Source organism: Bombina bombina, chromosome 4 (genome assembly GCF_027579735.1).
Source record: "Bombina bombina isolate aBomBom1 chromosome 4, aBomBom1.pri, whole genome shotgun sequence".
NCBI classification, from domain to species: domain Eukaryota; kingdom Metazoa; phylum Chordata; class Amphibia; order Anura; family Bombinatoridae; genus Bombina; species Bombina bombina.
In genome coordinates, this window is record NC_069502.1 from 891,429,533 (window position 1) to 891,455,045 (window position 25,513).

At 40.2% G+C, this 25,513-nt stretch overlaps 1 protein-coding gene across 1 annotated transcript in view; it reads right to left on the bottom strand.

Moving 5' to 3' along the window:
- SYNE1 (spectrin repeat containing nuclear envelope protein 1) overlaps positions 1 to 25,118 on the bottom strand; it is a 780,519-nt gene extending 755,401 nt beyond the window's left edge. The window contains 2 exon segments of the mRNA XM_053711805.1: positions 2,246 to 2,307; positions 24,923 to 25,118. Coding sequence (XP_053567780.1) covers positions 2,246 to 2,307; positions 24,923 to 25,001 — 141 coding nt within the window. The 5' untranslated portion in view covers positions 25,002 to 25,118.
- Between the last annotated feature and the right edge of the window lie 395 nt (positions 25,119 to 25,513).

Below are 25,513 nucleotides of genomic sequence, written 5' to 3' on the forward strand. Positions count from 1 at the left end.
TACAGCGGGGCTCCAGTCCCTAACCCCTGTATGAGCGGGGTATACCTGTATATGAAAAATGTCCCTAGGCAGCTGCCTAAAATCTCTTGTTAAACATATACCCCTAAATTCTTTCTAAAGAAATGCTGTGTTTAACTTTATATTGCAGAAAAATGTATTAATTGCAAGTTCATTTTCACAGTAATATATTTACTTCTCTAAATAATTAAATATTATAAGTCACTTTTAATTTCTGGCCTCATGAATTTGAGTATATTTAAAAGAGCAACCCTGATTATTTCTCTATATTTCCTCCCTCAAGACATAATTACCATTGAAAACATGGTATGGGCTACATGAACTATACTAAGCAAACATGAGAAAGTTTATTAATAATAAGAAAATGCACATGACTCGCAATTCTGAAGCAAAATGATTTAGTTAGATAATTACAACAGCCTGAGCATTTAATTTTTTCCCTCATAATCCAATACTGCACAACATTACAATTATATCACTTCTATAACAGAATGCAGAAATAGGGACAAATGAATCATGTGATACACAACAATTCAATGCATTGTTTCTGATAAAACAGAAAATATAATTGGTTTACCATTTATAAACTTTTTCCCATCCAAACCTACATCATGTTTATCTTACTGTTTTGTTTATACTTCCTACTTTCTTAAATAATTAGCCTGGACTAATTTCTCAGCCCTTGAAGACCGCCTCTATTTTATTTACTTTTCACAGCAGGGGAGAGCAAGCTCATGTAGGCCATATAGATAGCATTGTGATCACGCCGTGGCTAGTGGCAGACACTTCACTAATTGGCTAAAATGCAAGTCAATAGATAATAACTAAAAGTCATGTGATTAGGGGCGGTCAGAAGATGCTTAGATACAAGTTAGTCACAGAAGTAAAAAGTGCATTAATATAACAGTGTTGGTTTTGCAAAACTGGGGAATGGGTAATAAAGGGATTATCTATCTTTTTAAACAACAAAAATTTAGGTTAACTGTCCCTTTAAGTATAAATAAAGTTGCGCGGTGACGTCATCACATTATTGCGTGTGACGTCACCACGCAAAACAGGAAGCCCTGCCAATGCCAGTCACTCTACAGGCACGATTGCCGGGGTAGGAGCAGGTGGGAGCCCCCAGATCTCCCTCAAGGTGGGAGAGTGCCAGTGACAGCTCTGAGCCGTCATTAGCACCAGAGTGGGAAACTCTGTGACTGCTCTGTGCCGTCATTAGCACCAGAGTGGGAAACTCTGTGACGGCTCTGAGCCGTCATTAGCACCAGAGTGGGCAACTCTGTGACGGCTCAGAGCCGTCATTAGCACTAGAGTGGGAAACTCTGTGACGGCTCAGAGCCGTCATTAGCACTCAAAGGGAAAACATATTTGGGGTCTCTGATCAAGAAAGAGTCATTTGCAAATCCTACGTCCCTCTGATATGAGAGTTTGTCACTTGCATTCAGTAAGATTCTTCTTAAAGAGACATTAAACTGATGCATACACCTACACTAGCAGGGTCACTACGCACCATGCTACAGTTTTTCCTCCTGTACCTGCAGATAGTAATTTGAATATGAGATACTTCAGGAAAGTTATTCTCTGTGAAAAGTGCAATTGGGCTAAAAGAGGCTGCTCCAAGGTGGTGACCCACCAAAGAACAAGCTAATGAGCAGTTGTTTGTTCCTGGTTGAGTTCTTCTCTTTCTTTTCTCTGTTTTTAATTTTACTATATTTAATTAAAGGGACATTAAAAACTTTGAGATGCTAATATAAAATGATAAATTGTCTAAATAAAAAAAAGCAATAAACTTTCATTATTTATCTTTTCCCCTTTTCCTGTAACCCTATTCTGAAATTGTGAGCTTTTCAGTTCCTGTTAGAAATGGAAGTGCTGAACACTGTTATATTCCACACAGCCATTGGCTGCTCACTCTAGTGACCTATTTATACCTAATTGGCCACAGCAGAGAAGGTAACTTAAGTTACAACATGGCAGCTCCCATTGTTTTATAGACAAGAAAACTTTACACTTATTTTGTCAATATTTAAACAGCAAATTAAACTTTAAAAAATACATCTACATGTTATTCTCAGACTAATCTTTACTTTGAATGCATCATTCTATCTATCATTTATTTAGTGTTTAATGTCACTTTAATGCATTTTGATCATTTTTGATATTTTGAACTTACAAGGTAAAATAATTGATACACAACAAAATTATAAATTTTTAATATGACTGTTACCTTAGCCAAATGGGAGTTGATCCATTTTGTAAATGTTCTCTTTTGGACTGCCTCTTGTTCATCTGAAAGGGGAAACAAATAAAAATCAGTGATGTTACTGCTTTTTCTACCATGCAGCACAATTAATATACAGTTGGTGAATTAACCAGTACATAATAAAAAAAAAGACAATGATTTAACACCTTCTCTGAATTTCAAATAAGCAGTAGATATTTTTTCTGACAAATTTATTTTTTCTCCTATTTTCCTGCCCCTTGTATTATGTGACAGACATCAGCCAATCACAGACTAGTATACCCTGTGAGCTTGTACACATGCTTAGAAGGATCTTGGTCCCCAGAAAGTGTGCATATAAAAAGACTGTGCAAAATTTTAAAAAGTAAGTAAATTGGAAATTGCCTTAAAACGCAATACTCTTTCTGAATCATAGAAGTTTATTTTGACTTATGTGTCACTTTAAAAGGATAAAAAAAAAATTATTTCATGATTCAAATAGAGCATGCGATTTTAAACAACTTTCTAAATTACTTAAATTATCAATTTCTCTTTGTTCTATTAGTATCTTTTGTTTAAAAGCAGGTACGCTCTGCCTTTTAACTCTGTCAGAATCAAAAGAGAAAATGATTGGGTTTCATATCCCTTTAAATCCTCAAATTGTTTAATGAGATTTACCAATGGGTGCAATATATGAGTTTTGAGATTAAAGGGTCTAGTCAAAATTAAACTTGATTCTGATAGGGCATGCAATTTAAAGTCAAATAATTTTTTATTGATATTTGACATTAGTACAAGAGTTAATATATAACAGACATGAGTAGGACATGCAATTTTAAACAAATTTCCCATTTACTTTTATCATCAAATTTGCTTTGTTCTTTTGGTATCCTCTGTGGAAAGCTAAAACTAGGTAGGCTCATATGCTAATTTCTAAGCTGTTGAAGGCCGCCTTTTATCTCAGTGCATTTTGACAGTTTTTCACAGTTAGACACTGCCAGTTCATGTTTGTCACATAGATAACATTTCAGTTTTTCAACTGGTTATTAATGAGTCAGCACCGATTGGCTAAACTGCAAGTCTGTCAAAAGAACTGAGATAAGGGGGCAGTCTGCAAAGGCTTAGAAACAAGGTAATCACAGAGGTAAAAAGTATATTAATATAACAGTGTTGGTTATGCAAAACTGGGGAATGGGTTTTAAAGGGATTATCTATCTTTTTAAACAATAAAACAAGCGAACAAGTTTGAAAATATTTTGCCTTGACACCTTACCAAGTATATTAATGTATTGCAAGACTACAGACAAGAAAAGTAATTACAAAGTGTTCACTGTCCTTAAGGCAAAAAACAAACATTTTCAATATGTTCACACGCTGGTCTTTCATAAGCATGATATAAATTCTTACATAGTGCCCTATGTTTTTATATTATGAATTAACCAGCAAAATCTTATTTCACTTCTTTTACATTTCAATAAATATAGATAATTGCTCAGTGTTAATGTGTGGTTGAGTATCTGATTGCTATCCATATTAAGTGGGTCACATCTCAATGTTGATTACATTCATCAGTGACATCTACATGTAATAAGCAAGCACTATCCAGGGTGCTAAACCAAAAATATTGGCCAGCTCCTAAGCTTTCCATTCCTGCTTTTTGAATAAAGATAGCAAGAGAACGAAGAAAAAAATATAAAAGGAGTAAATTAGAAAGTTGCTTAAAATTGCATGCTCTATCCGAATCATTAAAGAAAAAAAAAAAATGGGTTTCGTATCTCTTTAATTACATTTCATGCACCTCCCTCTAATTATAGGTGCAGCCATTTGAAACCTATGTTACACTGCAAGTATCTGAGAGTTGCTGCACATGTGCAAACACATTAGCACTGGAATGTAGTGAAAGCTAGATTTCAACATGGTCGCACCCATGACAAGATGGAGGTGGGAAATAATCTCAATATTATGCTTATGTAATTAGTGATCATGTCTAACAACTTTCAGTTTTTCAACTGGTTGTCCACTAAAATCTCTGCAAACATACTAGACCACTGGTTTTCAAACTGGCCTCAGGCCTCCATAACAGGCCACATTTTGAGGATATCTGAACTAGAGCACAGGTGAATTAATCAGCTGATTAGTAAACATAGTTATTTTAACTGCAAGGTAATCCTGAAAACCTGGCCTGTTGGGGAGGCTTGAGGACAGGTTTGAAACAGACAGAAGTCCAGTATTGTAGGTCCTTTGAGCTGTGGTTACAATTATGTACATCTAATAAAAACATAATATGGCACCAGAAAAAAATGGTACTGCTCTTAGGCACTGGAACTTTTTTTCTGACATTTTCCATATAATGTAAGTAAACTTTAATGGTGCATGTGTAGACGAGGCGCAAGCGACAAACCCTAACCATTATCCAATTGGTTGTGCATCCGGTGACCTCATGTAGACAAGGACCAATCAGATTATGCATTAACAGCCGAGGGCAGTTAGGCTCCAGCGAGTTCTGTTCTAATCAGAGTCATGGACGACGCAACCGCCTCTGGGAACCTAACCATGAGTCCCACAATGCGCTTTTAACCTTTAAAAGCATGTCGCGGTTGCAGCGCCCGAGGCTCTGAGTAGAACAGAACTCTCTGAAGCGTATCTGCCCTCGGCCATTAATGCATGATCTGATTGGTTTGTGTCTCCGTGAGGTCACCGGATGCACAACCAATCGGATAATGGATTAGGTTTGTTGCGAGCGCCTAGTTTGTGCAGGAGTAAATGAGAATATAATAATCAATTCTCTGCGCTTTGTTATTTTTAGCCAAGGGAGAAAAAAATATAACTATTGTGTATCTTGCTAACAGCAGGAGGAAAGGGTTAAACTCATTGTTTGGTGTTTGTCACTGTTAGTCAAATAAAGATAATAACTGCTTTGTGTTTATTTACTAGCAACCAGGGAGTAAAATAATGTATCCAGAAGTGGAGTTGGATGGGTAAACTTAAAGGGACATTGTAGTCAATGTTTTTGTTTGTTTTATATAAATCAGGGCCTTTCAAAATGTTTTTCAGGTTACCTTGCTTAATCAACCAATGTGTCCTTGTCACACTTGCAGCTTACGCTTCATTTTTGTGCCCCTACACTTTACTTCTGCTACTGTAAAATAGAAAACTGCTGCCTTCTAGGTTATACACAGTACAGTGCGTACAGCGTGTACCGTTACAGCCAGGGATGTCTGGCTACTAAGTCGCTCTGCATATGTTCTACAGCTGCCTAGATAGCCCAATACAGTAGTATTACACAGATTATAACATGAAATTGAAAACCACTTGAAACAACTCTCAGCTTTAACAACTTTAGCTCCAAAAAAAAACAAAAAAAAAAACACATATATGGCTAAAATGCTATTTAAAGGGACATGAGACCCAAATGTTGAAGCACGTGAAAGTGATGGAGCCTAGCTTTAAAATGCTGACTAGAAAATATCACCTGAAGATCTCCATGTAAAAAAAGCTGATATTTTGGGCTTCATGTATGAAGCAGCGAGAGCTGCTCTGGTGCCCTTGTGGGGCAGGTTAGCATATGCGAGACTGCTTCCCGCAATTTAAGAAGCAGCAAGTCATTAGACCGCTGCTTCTTACACCCTACGCCATCTCTAAAGGTAGCGAGGGAAAATCACTGAGAGCTCGCTTGCTCTCGGTGATTGACAGCCCCTTCAGTCACGCGAATAAAGGGGTGGGCATTACACACTGCGATGAGTGTGTAATGATACATATGGGCCAGTGGACTAACAGATCCGCTGCCCGTATGTAGCGAAGGTGGGCGGGCGCATAGCTTTGCAAGTTGAGAAGCTGTCCATCTACCTCTTAGTACATGGGACCCATTATCTCAAAATGTCCACAGTAGCCACATCCAAGTGCAGAGGGAACTTTAATAACAAATCAGGATGCAAGTCACAGGACTTGCAAGGGAGCATGCATCTTGCATGTGCAGGCACAGTCACATTATTTCCCTTCCCATTTTGAGAAAGTTTACTATGAAATTTGATGAGATTTTAGTGAAATCCCATGAGATTAATTAAAGTAAACTTTGAACTCTGCACTATTCCCCTTTTAAATGTGGAGATGACAGTAAAGGTTGTGACACACTGCAAGCGGAGCGGCGCCCAGCATGTAGATGCAGCTGTGAGCGCTCAGTGTGTCCTGCCTTTTCATCTCTGAGCACTCCACTGCGTCAGGTCGCGTAGCTGAGCGCTCAGAGATGAAATATTTGAACTTCAGAAGAGATGCGACGCGGTGCAAAGCAGCTGCTTCGCCTCACGCCGCATCACTTGCAGTGTGTCACAGTCTTAAAAAGCGTAGCTCAGAATCACAGAGCAGCTACTCTGGTGAGCTGAAGGAATTTGAGGTAAAAACAGAATTTATGCTTACCTGATAAATTACTTTCTCCAACGGTGTGTCCGGTCCACGGCGTCATCCATAACTTGTGGGAATATCTCTTCCCCAACAGGAAATGGCAAAGAGTACAGCAAAAGCTGTCCATATAGTCCCTCCTAGGCTCCGCCCACCCCAGTCATTCGACCGACGGACAGGAGAAAAACAGGAGAAACTATAGGGTGCCGTGGTGACTGTAGTTAAAGAAATAAATTCATCAAACCTGATTAAAAAACCAGGGCGGGCCGTGGACCGGACACACCGTTGGAGAAAGTAATTTATCAGTTAAGCATAAATTCTGTTTTCTCCAACATTGGTGTGTCCGGTCCACGGCGTCATCCATAACTTGTGGGAACCAATACCAAAGCTTTAGGACACGGATGAAGGGAGGGAGCCAATCAGGTTACCTAAACGGAAGGCACCACGGCTTGCAAAACTTTTTTCCCAAAGATAGCCTCCGAAGAAGCAAAAGTATCAAATTTATAGAATTTGGCAAAAGTGTGCAGGGAAGACCAAGTCGCTGCCTTACATATCTGATCAACAGAAGCCTCGTTCTTGAAGGCCCATGTGGAAGCCACAGCCCTAGTAGAGTGAGCTGTGATTTTTTCAGGAGGCTGCCGTCCGGCAGTCTCATAAGCCAATCGGATGATGCTTTTCAGCCAAAAGGAAAGAGAGGTAGCAGTAGCTTTTTGACCTCTCCTTTTACCAGAATAGACGACAAACAGAGAAGATGTTTGTCTGAAATCCTTTGTTGCTTCTAGATAAAACTTTAAAGCACGGACTACATCTAAATTGTGTAACAAACGTTCCTTCTTTGAAACTGGATTCGAACACAAAGAAGGCACAACTATTTCCTGGTTAATATTCTTGTTGGAAACAACTTTTGGAAGAAAACCAGGTTTAGTACGCAAAACGACCTTATCTGAATGGAACACCAGATAGGGCGGAGTACACTGCAGAGCAGATAACTCAGAAACTCTTCTAGCAGAAGAAATAGCAACTAAAAACAAAACTTTCCAAGATAACAAGTTAATATCTATGGAATGTAAAGGTTCAAACGGAACCCCTTGGAGAACTGAAAGAACTAGATTTAAACTCCAGGGAGGAGTCAACGGTCTGTAAACAAGATTGATCCTGACCAAAGCCTGAACAAAAGCTTGAACATCTGGCACAGCTGCCAGTCGTTTGTGTAACAAGACAGATAAAGCAGAAATCTGTCCCTTTAGAGAACTCGCTGATAATCCCTTATCCAAACCCTCTTGTAGGAAGGAAAGAATCCTAGGAATCTTGATCTTACTCCATGAGAATCCCTTGGATTCACACCAACAGATATATCTTTTCCATATTTTATGGTAAATCTTTCTAGTTACAGGTTTTCTGGCTTGTACCAGAGTATCTATCACAGAATCCGAAAACCCAGGCTTAGATAAAATCAAGCGTTCAATTTCCAAGCCGTCAGCTGGAGAGAGACTAGATTTGGATGTTCGAATGGACCCTGTACTAGAAGATCCTGTCTCAAAGGTAGCTTCCATGGTGGAGTCGATGACATATTCACCAGGTCTGCATACCAAGTGCTGCGTGGCCACGCAGGAGCTATCAAAATCACAGAGGCCCTCTCCTGTTTGATCCTGGCTACCAGCCTGGGAATGAGAGGAAACGGTGGAAAAACATAAGCTAGGTTGAAGGTCCAAGGCGCTACTAATGCATCCACTAGAGTCGCCCTGGGATCCCTGGATCTGGACCCGTAGCAAGGAACTTTGAAGTTCTGACGAGACGCCATCAGATCCATGTCTGGAATGCCCCATAATTTTGTCAACTGGGCAAATATCTCCGGGTGGAGTTCCCACTCCCCCGGATGGAATGTCTGACGACTCAGATAATCCACCTCCCAGTTTTCCACTCCTGGGATGTGGATCGCAGATAGGTGGCAGGAGTGATCCTCCGCCCATTTTATGATCTTGGTCACTTCTCTCATCGCCAGGGAACTCCTTGTTCCCCCCTGATGGTTGATGTAAGCAACTGTCGTCATGACTGAGGCCAAGCTTTGAGAGTATTAAATATCGCTCTCAGTTCCAGAATGTTTATCGGGAGAAGAGATTCTTCCCGAGACCATAGACCCTGAGCTTTCAGGGAGTCCCAGACCGCGCCCCAGACTGGCATCGGTCGTGACGATGACCCACTCTGGTCTGCGGAAGCTCATTCCCTGGGACAGGTGATCCTGGGTTAGCCACCAACGTAGTGAGTCTCTGGCCTTCTGATCTACTTGAATCACTGGAGACAAGTCTGTATAGTCCCCATTCCCCTGTTTGAGCATGCACAGTTGTAATGGTCTTAGATGAATTCGCGCAAAAGGAACTATGTCCATTGCTGCAACCATCAACCCTACTACTTCCATGCACTGAGCTATGGAAGGTCGTGGAACAGAGTGAAGAACTTGACAAGCGTTTAGAAGCTTTGACTTTCTGACATCTGTCAGGAAAATCTTCATTTCTAACGAATCTATTATTGTCCCCAAGAAGGGGACTCTTGTCGACGGAGACAGGGAACTTTTTTCTATGTTCACCTTCCAGCCGTGAGATCTGAGAAAGGCCAGAACGATGTCTGTGTGAGCCTTTTCCTTTGAAAGAGATGACGCTTGTATCAGAATGTCGTCCAAGTAAGGTGCCACTGCAATGCCCCTTGGTCTTAGAACCGCTAGAAGGGCCCCGAGTACCTTTGTGAAAATCCTAGGAGCAGTGGCTAGCCCGAATGGGAGAGCCACAAACTGGTAATGTTTGTCCAGAAAGGCGAACCTTAGGAACTGATGATGATCTTTGTGGATAGGAATATGTACGCATCCTTTAAATCCACGGTAGTCATAAATTGACCCTCCTGGATTGAGGGTAAAATCGTTCGGATAGTTTCCATTTTGAACGATGGTACTTTGAGAAATTTGTTTAGAATCTTTAAATCCAGAATTGGTCTGAAGGTTCCCTCTTTTTTGGGAACTACAAACAGATTTGAGTAAAAACCCAGTCCTTGTTCCACAATTGGAACTGGGTGTATCACTCCCATTTTTAACAGGTCTTCTACACAATGTAAGAATGCCTGTCTCTTTATTTGGTTTGAAGATAAGTGAGACATGTGGAACCTTCCCCGTGGGGGTAGTTCCTTGAATTCCAGAAGATAACCCTGAGAAACTATTTCTAGTGCCCAGGGATCCTGAACATCTCTTGCCCAAGCCTGAGCGAAGAGAGAGAGTCTGCCCCCTACTAGATCCGGTCCCGGATCGGGGGCTGCTCCTTCATGCTGTTTTCGTAGCAGCAGCAGGCTTCTTGGCCTGTTTACCTTTGTTCCAGCCTTGCATCGGTTTCCAAGCTGGTTTGGTCTGCGAAACATTACCCTCTTGTCTAGAGGCTGCAGAGTTGGAGGCCGGTCCGTTCCTGAAATTGCGAAAGGAACGAAAATTAGACTTATTCTTGGCCTTGAAAGGCCTATCTTGTGGAAGGGCATGGCCCTTACCCCCAGTGATGTCTGAGATAATCTCTTTCAACTCTGGTCCAAAAAGGGTTTTACCCTTGAAAGGGATATCAAGCAATTTTGTCTTGGAAGATACATCCGCTGACCAAGACTTTAGCCAGAGCGCTCTGCGCGCCACAATTGCAAACCCAGAATTTTTCGCCGCTAATCTAGCTAACTGCAAAGCGGCATCTAAAATAAAGGAATTAGCTAACTTAAGTGCGTGTATTCTGTCCATAACCTCCTCATACGGAGTCTCTCTATTGAGCGACTTTTCTAGTTCCTCGAACCAGAACCACGCTGCTGTAGTGACAGGAACAATGCACAAAATAGGTTGCAGGAGATAACCTTGCTGAACAAAAATCTTTTTAAGCAAACCCTCCAATTTTTTATCCATAGGATCTTTGAAAGCACAATTATCCTCGATAGGAATAGTAGTGCGCTTGTTTAGTGTAGAAACTGCCCCCTCGACCTTAGGGACTGTCTGCCATAAGTCCTTTCTGGGGTCGACCATAGGAAATAATTTCTTAAATATAGGAGGGGGAACAAAAGGTATGCCGGGCTTCTCCCACTCCTTGTTCACTATGTCCGCCACCCGCTTGGGTATAGAAAAAGCGTCGGGGTGCACCGGAACCTCTAGGAACTTGTCCATCTTACACAATTTTTCTGGAATGACCAGGTTGTCACAATCATCCAGAGTAGATAACACCTCCTTAAGCAGTGCGCGGAGGTGCTCTAACTTAAATTTAAATGTCACAACATCAGGTTCTGCCTGTTGAGAAATTCTACCTGAATCTGAAATTTCCTGACAAAACCTCCCTCATGGCCCCTTCAGAATTGTGTGAGGGTATGACAGAACAATTATCATCAGCGCCCTCCTGCTCTACAGTGTCTAAAACAGAGCAATCGCGCTTTCTCTGAAATGCAGGCATTTTGGATAAAAAATTAACTATGGAGTTATCCATTACTGTCGCCAATTGTTGCATAGTAACAAGCATTGGTGCGCTAGAAGTACTAGGAGTCTCCTGCGTGGGCAAAACTGGTGTAGACACAGAGTGAGATGGAGTAGAACTATGTTTACTCTCTTCATCTGATGAATCATCTTGGGCAACTTTACTATCTGTGGCAGTACTGTCCTTACTTTGTTTGGACGCTATGGCACAATTATCACACAATTTGGAAGGGGGAGACACATTGGCTTCCATACATACAGAACATAGTTTATCTGAAGGTACAGACATGTTAAACAGGCTTAAACTTGTCAATAAAGTACAAAAAAACGTTTTAATTAAAACCGTTACTGTCTCTTTAAATTTTAAACAGGGCACACTTTATTACTGAATATGTGAAAAACAATGAAGGAATTGTTCAAATTTTACCATATTTTCACCACAGTGTCTTAAAGCATTCAAAGCATTGCACCCCAATTTTCAGAGCTTTAACCCTTAAAATGAAGAAACCGGAGCCGGTTACAGATTTAACCCCTCTACAGTCCCAGCTAGTAGCTACAGCCTTTGCTGCGACTTTACCAAACCCAGGGGGGAATACGATACCAAATGAAGCCTTCTAGGAACCTTTTTCAACTACTTTCAGATCCACACACATGCAGCTGCATGTCCTGCTCTCAAAAGTAACTGCACAGTAATGGCGCGAAAATGAGGCTCAGCCTACTACAGTGAAGGCCCTTCCTGACTGAAAAGGTGTCTAAACCAGTGCCTGACGTTAAAAAACGTTCCCCAAAGTTTATAAGTGTGAAATTCAACCTCAATCTGTATAAAATGCCCAAATAAAGCAATCGATCTTGCCCATAAAAGTGTCTACCAGTTTTATAGCCCATATTAAGCCCTTTATTCTGTTTGAGACTAAGAAAATGGCTTACCGGTCCCCATGAGGGGAAATGACAGCCTTCCAGCATTACACAGTCTTGTTAGAAATATGGCTAGTCATACCTTAAGCAGAAAAGTCTGCTAACTGTTTCCCCCAAATGAAGTTATTTCATCTCAACAGTCCTATGTGGAAACAGCAAACGATTTTAGTTACTGCTGCTAAAATCATATTCCTCTCACAAACATAACTCTTCATCTTTTCTGTTTCAGAGTAAATAGTACATACCAGCACTATTTTAAAATAACAAACTCTTGATAGTAGAATAAAAACTACAACTAAACACCACATACTCTTAACCATCTCCGTGGAGATGTTGCCTGTGCAACGGCAAAGAGAATGACCGGGGTGGGCGGAGCCTAGGAGGGACTATATGGACAGCTTTTGCTGTACTCTTTGCCATTTCCTGTTGGGGGAAGAGATATTCCCACAAGTTATGGATGACGCCGTGGACCGGACACACCAATGTTGGAGAAATATCTTCCGTCATGTGATATTTTCTCGTCAGCTTTTTAAATATATGATTTGGCATATGGGTATTATGCGCATTTAAGCCATTCTCTTTTCAAATATCAAACTTGGTTTTCTGACTACAGTGTCCCTTTAATTAAGTATTGCAAATTAGTAGATTAAGAGCATGTGGTTTGAAATCACTGATGTGATGCTGTTTTTGAGAAGCCAGTTTGCTATACATCTGTTAGAAAGTTGGCTGCTTTTGTAACAAAGTCAACTTCCACCAACTTGGACTGTGCAGGCTGGTTATTATATGAGAATTTGCAACCATTTTATTATTTATTTTTTTAGGAAAAGCTGGCTTGGGTTTTTTTTCCATGCAGGCTATTACACCACACTTCAAATAAGTAAATATAAGGTCATAGAAATGTTGGAGCTTCATGAATAGAAACTTTAGTTCGAGCATTGGCCTGTGTAGCTCTTTAATACATTAATAAAATACCCCCAAAATAATAATAATAATAATAAAAAAAGCACTCAGTTTCACCTACTTCCATCTTTTCTTTGTATCATGATTTTTCATTAAAATAAAGTTAATAAGGGGAATGGTGAATTTAAGCTATGAGGAGAGTTTAGCCAAACTGGGTCTGTTTTCTCTAGAAAAAAAATGCGCTTGAGAGGTGACATGAATACTTTATATAAATAGATTCAAGGCCCATATACAGAGATTGCAGAAGGTCTGTTTATTCCAAGAAAATTGTATATGAAACAAGAGGTCACAATTTAAGATTGGAGGAAAGGAGATTTAATCTCCTGCAACGGAAATGTTTTTTCACTATAAGAGCAATAAAATTGTGGAACTCATTAACAAAGAAGGTAGTGAATGCCAATACCCTAGATACATTTAAAAAATGTTTGGATATGTTTCTGGCTAGAAAACATAATTTATGCTTACCTGATAAATTCCTTTCTTCTGTTGTGTGATCAGTCCACGGGTCATCATTACTTCTGGGATATAACTCCTCCCCAACAGGAAATGCAAGAGGATTCACCCAGCAGAGCTGCATATAGCTCCTCCCCTCTACGTCACACCCAGTCATTCGACCAAGAATCAACGAGAAAGGAGAAACCAAGGGTGAAGTGGTGACTGGAGTATAATTTAAAAAATATTTACCTGCCTTAAACAGGGCGGGCCGTGGACTGATCACACAACAGAAGAAAGGAATTTATCAGGTAAGCATAAATTATGTTTTCTTCTGTTATGTGTGATCAGTCCACGGGTCATCATTACTTCTGGGATACCAATACCAAAGCAAAAGTACACGGATGACGGGAGGGATAGGTAGGCTCATTATACAGAAGGAACCACTGCCTGAAGAACCTTTCTCCCAAAAATAGCCTCCGAAGAAGCAAAAGTGTCAAATTTGTAAAATTTGGAAAAAGTATGAAGCGAAGACCAAGTTGCAGCCTTGCAAATCTGTTCAACAGAGGCCTCATTCTTAAAGGCCCAAGTGGAAGCCACAGCTCTAGTAGAATGAGCTGTAATTCTTTCAGGAGGCTGCTGTCCAGCAGTCTCATAAGCTAAACGAATTATGCTACGAAGCCAGAAGGAGAGAGAGGTAGCCGAAGCCTTATGACCTCTCCTCTGACCAGAGTACACGACAAACAGAGAAGACGTTTGTCGAAAATCCTTAGTTGCCTGCAAGTAGAACTTGAGGGCACGAACTACATCCAGATTGTGTAGAAGACGTTCCTTCTTTGAAGAAGGATTTGGACACAAGGATGGAACAACAATCTCTTGATTGATATTCCTGGTAGTGACTACCTTAGGTAAGAACCCAGGTTTAGTACGCAGAACTACCTTGTCTGAGTGAAAAATCAGATAAGGAGAATCACAATGTAAGGCTGATAACTCAGAGACTCTTCGAGCCGAGGAAATAGCCATTAAAAACAGAACTTTCCAAGATAACAATTTTATATCAATGGAATGAAGGGGTTCAAACGGAACTCCCTGTAAAACATTAAGAACTAAGTTTAAACTCCATGGTGGAGCAACAGCTTTAAACACAGGCTTGATCCTAGCTAAAGCCTGACAAAAGGCCTGGACGTCTGGATTTTCTGACAGACGCCTGTGTAACAAGATGGACAGAGCTGAAATCTGTCCCTTTAATGAGCTAGCCGATAAACCCTTTTCTAAACCTTCTTGTAGAAAGGACAATATCCTAGGAATCCTAACCTTACTCCAGGAGTAACCTTTGGATTCGCACCAATATAGGTATTTACGCCATATCTTATGGTAAATCCTTCTGGTAACAGGTTTCCTAGCCTGTATCAGGGTGTTAATAACCGACTCAGAAAAACCACGTTTTGATAAGATCAAGCGTTCAATTTCCAAGCAGTCAGCTTCAGAGAAGTTAGATTTTGATGTTTGAATGGACCCTGTATCAGAAGGTCCTGTCTTAGAGGTAGAGACCAAGGCGGACAGGATGACATGTCCACTAGATCTGCATACCAAGTCCTGCGCGGCCACGCAGGCGCTATTAGAATCACTGATGCTCTTTCCTGTTTGATTTTGGCAATCAATCGAGGAAGCAGTGGGAAGGGTGGAAACACATAAGCCATCCCGAAGTTCCAAGGTGCTGTCAAAGCATCTATCAGAACCGCTCCCGGATCCCTGGATCTGGACCCGTAGCGAGGAAGTTTGGCGTTCTGGCGAGACGCCATGAGATCTACCTCTGGTTTGCCCCAACGTCGAAGTATTTGGGCGAAGACCTCCGGATGAAGTTCCCACTCCCCCGGATGAAAAGTCTGGCGACTCAAGAAATCCGCCTCCCAGTTCTCCACTCCCGGGATGTGGATTGCTGACAGGTGGCAAGAGTGAGACTCTGCCCAGCGAATTATTTTTGATACTTCCATCATTGCTAGGGAACTTCTTGTCCCTCCTTGATGGTTGATGTAAGCTACAGTCGTGATGTTGTCCGACTGAAACCTGATGAACCCCCGAGTCTTTAACTGGGGCCAAGCCAGAAGGGCATGGAGAACTGCTCTCAATTCCAGAATGTTTATTGGCAGGAGACTTTCCTCCTGATTCCATTGTCCCTGAGCCTTCAGAGAATTCCAGACAGCGCCCCAACCTAGAAGGCTGGCGTCTGTTGTTACAATTGTCCAGTCCGGCCTGCTGAACGGCATCCCCCTGGACAGATGTGGCCGAGAAAGCCACCATAGAAGAGAGTTTCTGGTCTCTTGATCCAGATTCAGAGTAGGGGACAAGTCTGAGTAATCCCCATTCCACTGACTCAGCATGCACAATTGCAGCGGTCTGAGATGTAGGCGTGCAAAGGGAACTATGTCCATTGCTGCTACCATTAAGCCGATCACCTCCATGCATTGAGCTACTGACGGGAGTTGAATGGAATGGAGGACACGGCATGCATTTAGAAGCTTTATTAACCTGTTTTCTGTCAGGTAAATCTTCATTTCTACAGAATCTATAAGAGTCCCCAAGAATGGAACTCTTGTGAGAGGAAAAAGAGAACTCTTCTTTTCGTTCACTTTCCATCCATGCAACCTTAGAAATGCCAGAACTAACTCTGTATGAGACTTGGCAGTTTGAAAGCTTGAAGCTTGTATCAGAATGTCGTCTAGGTATGGAGCTACCGAAATTCCCCGCGGTCTTAGTACCGACAGAAGGGCACCCAGAACCTTTGTGAAGATTCTTGGAGCCGTAGCCAGTCCGAATGGAAGAGCTACAAACTGGTAATGCCTGTCTAAGAAGGCAAACCTTAGATACCGGTAATGATCCTTGTGAATCGGTATGTGAAGGTAAGCATCCTTTAAATCCACTGTGGTCATGTACTGACCCTTTTGGATCATGGGTAAGATTGTCCGAATAGTTTCCATTTTGAACGATGGAACTCTTAGGAATTTGTTTAGGATCTTTAAATCCAAGATTGGCCTGAAAGTTCCCTCTTTTTTGGGAACCACAAACAGGTTTGAGTAAAACCCTTGTCCTTGTTCCGACCGCGGAACCGGATGGATCACTCCCATTAATAATAGATCTTGTACACAGCGTAGAAACGCGTCTTTCTTTATTTGGTTTGTTGACAACCTTGACAGATGAAATCTCCCTCTTGGGGGAGAGAATTTGAAGTCTAGAAGGTATCCCTGAGATATGATCTCTAGCGCCCAGGGATCCTGGACATCTCTTGCCCAAGCCTGGGCGAAGAGAGAGAGTCTGCCCCCACTAGATCCGGTCCCGGATCGGGGGCCCTCGGTTCATGCTGTCTTAGGGGCAGCAGCAGGTTTTCTGGCCTGCTTGCCCTTATTCCAGGACTGGTTAGGTTTCCAGCCTTGTCTGTAACGAGCAACAGCTCCTTCCTGTTTTGGTGCAGTGGAAGTTGATGCTGCTCCTGCTTTGAAATTCCGAAAGGGACGAAAATTAGACTGTCTAGCCTTAGCTTTGGCTTTGTCTTGAGGTAGAGCGTGACCCTTACCTCCTGTAATGTCAGCGATAATTTCTTTCAAACCGGGCCCAAATAAAGTTTGCCCCTTGAAAGGTATATTAAGTAATTTGGACTTAGAAGTTACATCAGCTGACCAGGATTTTAGCCACAGCGCCCTACGTGCCTGAATGGCGAATCCTGAGTTCTTAGCCGTAAGTTTGGTTAAATGTACTACGGCCTCCGAAATGAATGAATTAGCTAGTTTAAGGACTCTAAGCCTGTCCGTAATGTCGTCCAGCGTAGCTGAACTAAGGTTCTCTTCCAGAGACTCAATCCAAAATGCTGCCGCAGCCGTAATCGGCGCGATGCATGCAAGGGGTTGCAATATAAAACCTTGTTGAACAAACATTTTCTTAAGGTAACCCTCTAATTTTTTATCCATAGGATCCGAAAAAGCACAGCTATCCTCCACCGGGATAGTGGTGCGCTTAGCTAAAGTAGAAACTGCTCCCTCCACCTTAGGGACCGTTTGCCATAAGTCCCGTGTGGTGGCGTCTATTGGAAACATCTTTCTAAATATTGGAGGGGGTGAGAACGGCACACCGGGTCTATCCCACTCCTTAGTAACAATTTCAGTTAATCTCTTAGGTATAGGAAAAACGTCAGTACTCGCCGGTACCGCAAAGTATTTATCCAACCTACACAATTTCTCTGGTATTGCAACAGTGTTACAATCATTAAGAGCCGCTAAGACCTCCCCTAGTAATACACGGAGGTTTTCCAATTTAAATTTAAAATTTGAAATATCTGAATCCAATCTGCTTGGATCAGAACCGTCACCTACAGAATGAAGCTCTCCGTCCTCATGCTCTGCAAGCTGTGACGCAGTATCAGACATGGCCCTAGAATTATCAGCGCACTCTGTTCTCACCCCAGAGTGATCACGCTTGCCTCTTAGTTCTGGTAATTTAGCCAAAACTTCAGTCATAACAGTAGCCATATCTTGTAATGTTATCTGTAATGGCTGCCCAGATGTACTAGGCGCCATAATATCACGCACCTCCCGGGCGGGAGATGCAGGTACTGACACGTGAGGCGAGTTAGTCGGCATAACTCTCCCCTCGCTGTTTGGTGAAATTTGTTCAATTTGTACAGATTGGCTTTTATTTAAAGTAGCATCAATACAGTTAGTACATAAATTTCTATTGGGCTCCACCTTGGCATTGGAACAAATGACACAGGTATCTTCCTCTGAATCAGACATGTTTAACACACTAGCAATAAACATGCAACTTGGTTACAATCTTATTTAACAAAAACGTACTGTGCCTCAAGAAGCACTAAACGATTAAATGACAGTTGAAATAATGAACTGAAAAAACAGTTATAGCATCAATCTTTAAAAACAACACAACTTTTAGCAAAGGTTTGTTCCCATTAGTAAAGTAACACTAATTAAATTTTAAACATAAAAATTACAGAGCAACGTTTTAAATCACAGTCACTATATAAGTCTCACAGCTCTGCTGAGAGAATCTACCTCCCTTCAAAGAAGTTTGAAGACCCCTAAGTTCTGTTAGAGATGAACCGGATCATGCAGAAAATACAAGAGTAACTGACTGGAAATTTTTGATGCGTAGCAAAGAGCGCCAAAAACGGCCCCTCCCCCTCACACACAGCAGTGAGAGAGAAACGAAACTGTCATAATTAAAACAAGCAACTGCCAAGTGGAAAAATAATGCCCAAATATTTATTCACTCAGTACCTCAGAAATGCAAACGATTCTACATTCCAGCAAAAACGTTTAACATGAAAATACCTATTAAAAGGTTTAATGTACTTTTACAGAGTAATTCCGGTGAAATACCATCCCCAGAATACTGAAGTGTAGAGTATACATACATGTCATTATAACGGTATGGCAGGATTTTCTCATCAATTCCATTCAGAAAATAAAAACTGCTACATACCTCAATGCAGATTCAACTGCCCGCTGTCCCCTGATCTGAAGCTTTTACCTCCCTCAGATGGCCGAGAAACAGCAATATGATCTTAACTACTCCGGTTAAAATCATAATAAAAACTCTGGTAGATTCTTCTTCAAACTCTGCCAGAGAGGTAATAACACGCTCCGGTGCTATTGTAAAATAACAAACTTTTGATTGAAGTTATAAAAACTAAGTATAATCACCATAGTCCTCTCACACATCCTATCTAGTTGTTGGGTGCAAGAGAATGACTGGGTGTGACGTAGAGGGGAGGAGCTATATGCAGCTCTGCTGGGTGAATCCTCTTGCATTTCCTGTTGGGGAGGAGTTATATCCCAGAAGTAATGATGACCCGTGGACTGATCACACATAACAGAAGAAACAAAATTCATGGATATGATTGCTTGTATTAAATGGGTCACCTTTTAGTGGATTAATTTAAGCTCAACTGGAGTTTTTTTTTTTAAAGTATATTAGATTAGTATAGGTTTAACTCAATGGACTTCGGTCTTTTTTCAACCTCGTCTACTATGTTACTTTGTAGTATCATCATTGCAAATTAACATTTTGTAAACATAACATGTATTTATCTACAGCATGTCCAACCAGGAACAATATAAATATTGAATGTTTTTCTAATAATAGTACAGTGCAGTGATGGCTAAATTTAGCACCCCAAATGTTTTGGAACTACATTTCCCATGATGCTTAGGCACTCTGCAGTCTAACTGAGCATCATGGGAAATGTAGTCCCAAAACATCAGGGGTGCCAAGGTAAGCCATCACTGGTATAGTGAGACCAATCCCAAATTGTGTCATCTAAACATTGTACTGAGTACACATTGCAAAAGCACATTTTGTAACCTGCAATGCTGCAGGTTTAGGAAATTTAAAAATGTTTGTAACCTAGGTTTTAAAAATGTTGCAATATCTCTTTAAACACAAAACTTTATTCATACCATTTACAGTTACAATGTAAATACAACCAGTACCCCCTCCTAACAGGATATGAACAGAGAACACATTTCATTGCAGGTCAGTGTGGTTATTCCACTCTCTCTCTCTGTTATTTCCTTTTCAGTGACACAAGATTTGCATCACAATTTATTCTCCTAAATTATTAATGCATTTTCTCTTTAGGCAATTTACATGGTAAAGAACAAATTATTGTTTCAGAAATCTGATTCTAAAAGCAATACTGTTTCTTTTCTTGATGTTATTTTATAAGCCCTTGCCACATTTTAATGTGTCAATGCTTAAATGCATTTTACACTGTAAACCATCATTCAAATTTGTTGTGAAAGGTAAACTGAGAGCAGATTATGTTAAAACGTATCATATGTTTATTTTTACTTACATTTTGCTAAAGAAAATAATTATATATGAAGCTCTGTATCAAAACATTTGCATAACAAAATGTTCACATTTTATTTTCAAGTTATTTTAAGTTCTATATTTCAATGTCACAACTGATTTTTAAATGCAGATAGCCATTATATATATATATATATATATATATATATATATATATATATATATATATATATATATATATATATATATATATATATATATATACACACATATACAGTATATACTGTATATATATATCCAATAGTGAAATACCAACACTCACTGTTACAATGTGCAAGGTCGGGGTGCTCTCAGAAATATGTAGAGAAGAATGTCCAGAGAAAGCACTCACATTGAAAAACAAAGTGTTTAATAATAGAGTTAACGTTTTCGGGGGAACAACCCCCGTCCTCAGACTCCTGTGGAAAAAAACAAGTCAGTCTCAGTCTATCTCTCTCTCTTGCTCAGTCTCTCTCTCTCAGTCTCTCTCTCTCTCTCAGTCTCTCCTCTCTCAGTCTCTCTCTGTCTCTCTCTCTCTCAGTCTCTCTCTCTCAGTCTCTCTCAGTCTCTCTCTCTCATTCAACATGGCACCTTATGGCAAATAATTGTTGCTCTACATAAAGATGGCCTAGGCTATAAGAAGATTGCCAAGACCCTGAAACTGAGCTGCAGCAAGGTGGGCAAGACCATACAGTGGTTTAAAAGGACAGGTTCCACTCAGAACAGGCCTCGTCATGGTCCACCAAAGAAGTTGAGTGCACGTGCTCAGCGTTATATGGCTGTCATCCCAGAAGGAAGCCTCTTCTAAAGATGATGCACAAGAAAGCCTGCAAACAGTTTGCTGAAGACAAGTAGACTAAGGACATAGATTACTGGAAACAGGTCCTGTGGTCCGATGAGACCAAGATAAACTTATTTGGTTCAGATGGTGTCAAGCGTGTGTGGCGGTAACCAGGTGAGGAGTACAAAGACAAGTGTGTCATGCCTACAGTTCAGCATGGTGGTGGCGGTGTCATGGTCTGGGCCTGCATGAGTGCTGCCAGCACTGGGGAGCTACAGTTGATTGAGGGAACCATGAATGCCAACATGTACTGTGACATACTAAAGCAGAGCATGATCCCCTCCCTTCGAAGACTGGGCCGCAGGGCAGTATTCCAACATGATAACAACCCCAAACACACCTCCAAGACGACCACTGCCTTGCTAAAGAAGCTGAGAGTAAAGGTGATGGACTGGCTAAGCGTATCTCCAGACCTAAACCCTATTGAGTATCTGTGGGGCATCCTCAAACGGAAGGTGGGGGAGCGCAAGATCTCTAACATCCACCAGCTCCATGATGTTGTCATGGAGGAGTGGCAGAGGACTCCAGTGGCAACCTGTGAAGCTCTGGTGAACTCCATGCCCAAGAGGCTTAAGGCAGTGCTGGAAAATAATGGTGGCCACACAAAATATTGACACTTTGGGCCCAATTTGGACATTTCCACTTAGGGGAGTACTCACTTTTGTAGCCAACGGTTTAGACATTAATGGCTGTGTGTTGGGTTATTTTGAGGGGACAGCAAATTTACACTGTTATACAGGCTGTACACTCACTAATTTACATTGTAGCAAAGATTCAAAGGAGCAAATTCAGCAAATTAGATATTTTGTCATTCAGCCTTTCTAACGTAAAGAGCAGGAGACTAAGGTGCTACAATACACATACAAATATGTACATAAGATTAACAAAGACCATATTTCTGATTCTCACAGGCACCTATGCCACTCCCAATTTTCAGGACAGATGTGTACAATGGGGATAGTCTCCCGAGACAATTATACCACAGGACAGGAAACTAAAACAGGAATGTCCTATGAAAATCAGGACAGCTGGCGAGTATGATGTGAGGATAGGTACAGAAAGAATGAGAGACAAAAGTTAGTGAGTACATTGTGTGCTGCCAATTGGCGATTAAAGTTAGTGAGTACCAGACACAGGTCCCTACGGGGTAAAAATAGTGGCTTGGATAGTTTTTCTTTAAAGTCATTTAATCCATTGTAATGAGTGAAACTGCTCTAATTGCATAAACAAAAGCAATAAATAAAGGGACAGACTGAAAGTTTGATTGCTGCCTAATGGGTTTGAATTCATTTTTTTTCTTTACCATTAAAGGGACATGTAGCCCAACATTTTTCTTTCATGATTCAGATAGAGCATACATTTGTAAACAGATTTTCAATTTACTTCTATTACCAATTTTGTTTCATTCTTTTGATATCCTTTGTTTAAAGAAAAGCAATACACTACTGGGAGCTAGATGAACACATCGGTAAGCCAAATAACAAGAGGCATGTATGTGCAGTCACCAATCAGCATCTAACTCCCAGCTCCTGAGCTTACCTAGGTGTGGGTTTCAACAAAGGATGCAAAGAGAACTAAGCAGATTAGCTAACAGAAGTAAATTGGAAAACTGTTTAAAATCATATGCTCTATCTGAATCATGAGCTAAACATTTTCAGGTTCATGTCCCTTTAGTATTAGTCCATGAAGCAATTTACATGTATATAATTTCACTATATTATATAATTCATTTTAAATATCTAACACAATTTTAATCATAAATGAACATAGAAGTCAAAATTAAACATTCATGATTCACAGACGTTTTTAAATTGTATACTCTGCTCTATTAACAAATTAACCTTTTTTATCTTGGTTAGTCTTAGTTTAAACTTATTTTCTTTCCATACGGGCATACTGAGGTAGGCTTAGGAGCATACATGTGTTTTAAGCACTGTGTTTTCTAATAAAGCTCTTTGAAAACTTAAAAAAAAAACAAAAAAAAAACAATGAAACTAAAGTAATTGTAAAATTAATCTCTGATGAAGCGCATACGTGAAACGCGTCAGATATTAGGAAGCACCTTTTTGTACCCTATGGCTCAGATCCAATAAACTAAGAAGGAGTCTAGACTATTAAATTAGTAAAGACAAAAAAACTAAATTTGCTAGTAAGAGTTTTTTAAATCAACTAGAAAAATGGTTTCAAAATTCTCTCAATGTGAGGTATTGGTAAGGTTAGAGCAGCACAATCCCACTTGAAGAGCCATGCACAACACCCCTCTAGCGGTCTGGAATAAGCCCAGAGAGAGTGATGGAGTGAGAGAAGATGAACACATTAATAAAATATAGACAAACATGGAGTTGGCAGATTGTCAGAGTGATGTAGTGAGTATAGGTTTGATAGGGGCAGGAAACACTAAAGGACCAGTAAATACAATATTTGCACAATTAACAAATGCATGATAAGACAATGCAACAATGCAACATCACTTAGTCTGAACTTGAAATGAGTAGTAGATTTTTCTCTGACAAATTTTGAAGTTATGTTAATTTCCCCTCCTCCTGTATCAGGTGACAGCTATCAGCCAATCACACATGCATATATGTATTATCTGTGAATTCTTGCATATGCTCAGTAGGAGCTGGTGACTCAAAAAGTGCACATATTGTTAATGGAAGTCAATTGGAAACTTTCATGATTCAGATAGAGCATGCAATTTTAATATTGACTTGAGTGTCCCGTTAAGTGAGAGCGACAGGCATGTGAACAGAGAAACAGCGAAAAACGTGATTGGGAGAGACAGTTACAGAGTGAGAATAAGTGACAGAGAGGCAGACGCACAGGTTTCTACATTATTCCATGTAGACACATAGTTAAGCTTTAGTGGAAGGTGGGGATAATATAACAAATAATGTGGCAGCTGGTGAATCTAGCCCATTGTACACGCTAAGTTGCTAAAGATCCTGCACTACATTCACTAAAATTCTCTCCAATGTTTTCAATGTTTTATTGCACCTCATTAGCTTTCTATGACAACAGTGTTTGCAACAATATTTGTATACATTGTTGCAAACACTGAAGCCATATAAAGCTTATGAGATATGCACACTCCTGAGCCTATCTAGGTTTACTCTTCAACGAAGGAACCATGAGATCAAAGATTCTTTAATAATAGAGATAAATTTTATTTTATTTTTATTTGCACATGTTATCTGAATCATTAAAGTTAAATTTTGATTTCATTTGTTATTTTCTGTCATGATATGTTTCTGTTTAGAGGAAAGTTTTGTAGAAAACATGCTAAAATGACATATATAGCAGACGTGATTCTATGACCTTGTGTGCTTTGTTTTATTTCACAAGTCCTTCTGGGAAGGAATATTGATTTTCATGGCTGCCTAAGTAAAGCAGAGCGTCTTGCTGCTGGATCTGTGAATATTAGAATATACAGCCTCTGCTAGGCATAGAAAACCAATTGTATCTGATATAGGGAGAGGGTCACTCAGCAAATGTGCCTTACAAAATCAATATTCACATTGCCAAATCAATATACTTTTTTAAACATTCATTTTTGTATATTTTCTCAATTAAAACATGCACCAAAAAACACAAAAATAATAAAAATTAAAAAGTGCACAAAGCACTATTTATTAAATCAGTCCTCAAAAATATAGAAATAACTGATTAAATAAATAAATCAGGAAACTATGTTATGCAGACTTCAGGTACTGAATTATTCACTAACTGTACACAGATTTAAGGTTCAGAAATATTTCCTAGGATAATATTTGTTAAAAAAAACATAAAAAGCATTAAGATAACTTACCACGGAGATACTGAAAAAATCCAGTTACCAAATTAACTGAGGTCAGCTTCCTGTTATCAGTTTGTTTATACCAAGCCATCAGTAATAGTCCTCATCTGAGTCTTTTGCTTTACATTAAATTCCTAAATACAATACTCCATATTGTGCCGTATCATGCTGTAGGTATCTTCACATCCATGACTGTAGCACATGTAGGTCTCGTCTCATTACACACTGCTCACAGCTGGAATTTACAAGGCAACCCCCTTGTATTCCCTGTCATCTGTTTTACTGTTTTCCTGATCTGTCAGTCCATCTTCCCAGGGATAACCAATCGCCTCAGTGCAACCTGTGATGTCAGCAACCTAATTATTCTACCCATAGCTTGGGACTGCCCAAGGAAAAGAGTCAGGATTGCTGAAGCCAGCAGAATTACACCAGCACAACATGTGTATGCATAAGATGCATGAAGCAATGAAAGGAAATATAGATTTCTTTTTCTCTTGAAGCCTTTTAAAGATTAAAGAGATGTGCAATTTTATTAAATGTTTATTTGGCATTCTTAACCGATATCCACATTACTAGACCTGTTATTTAAAGGGACATAAAAGA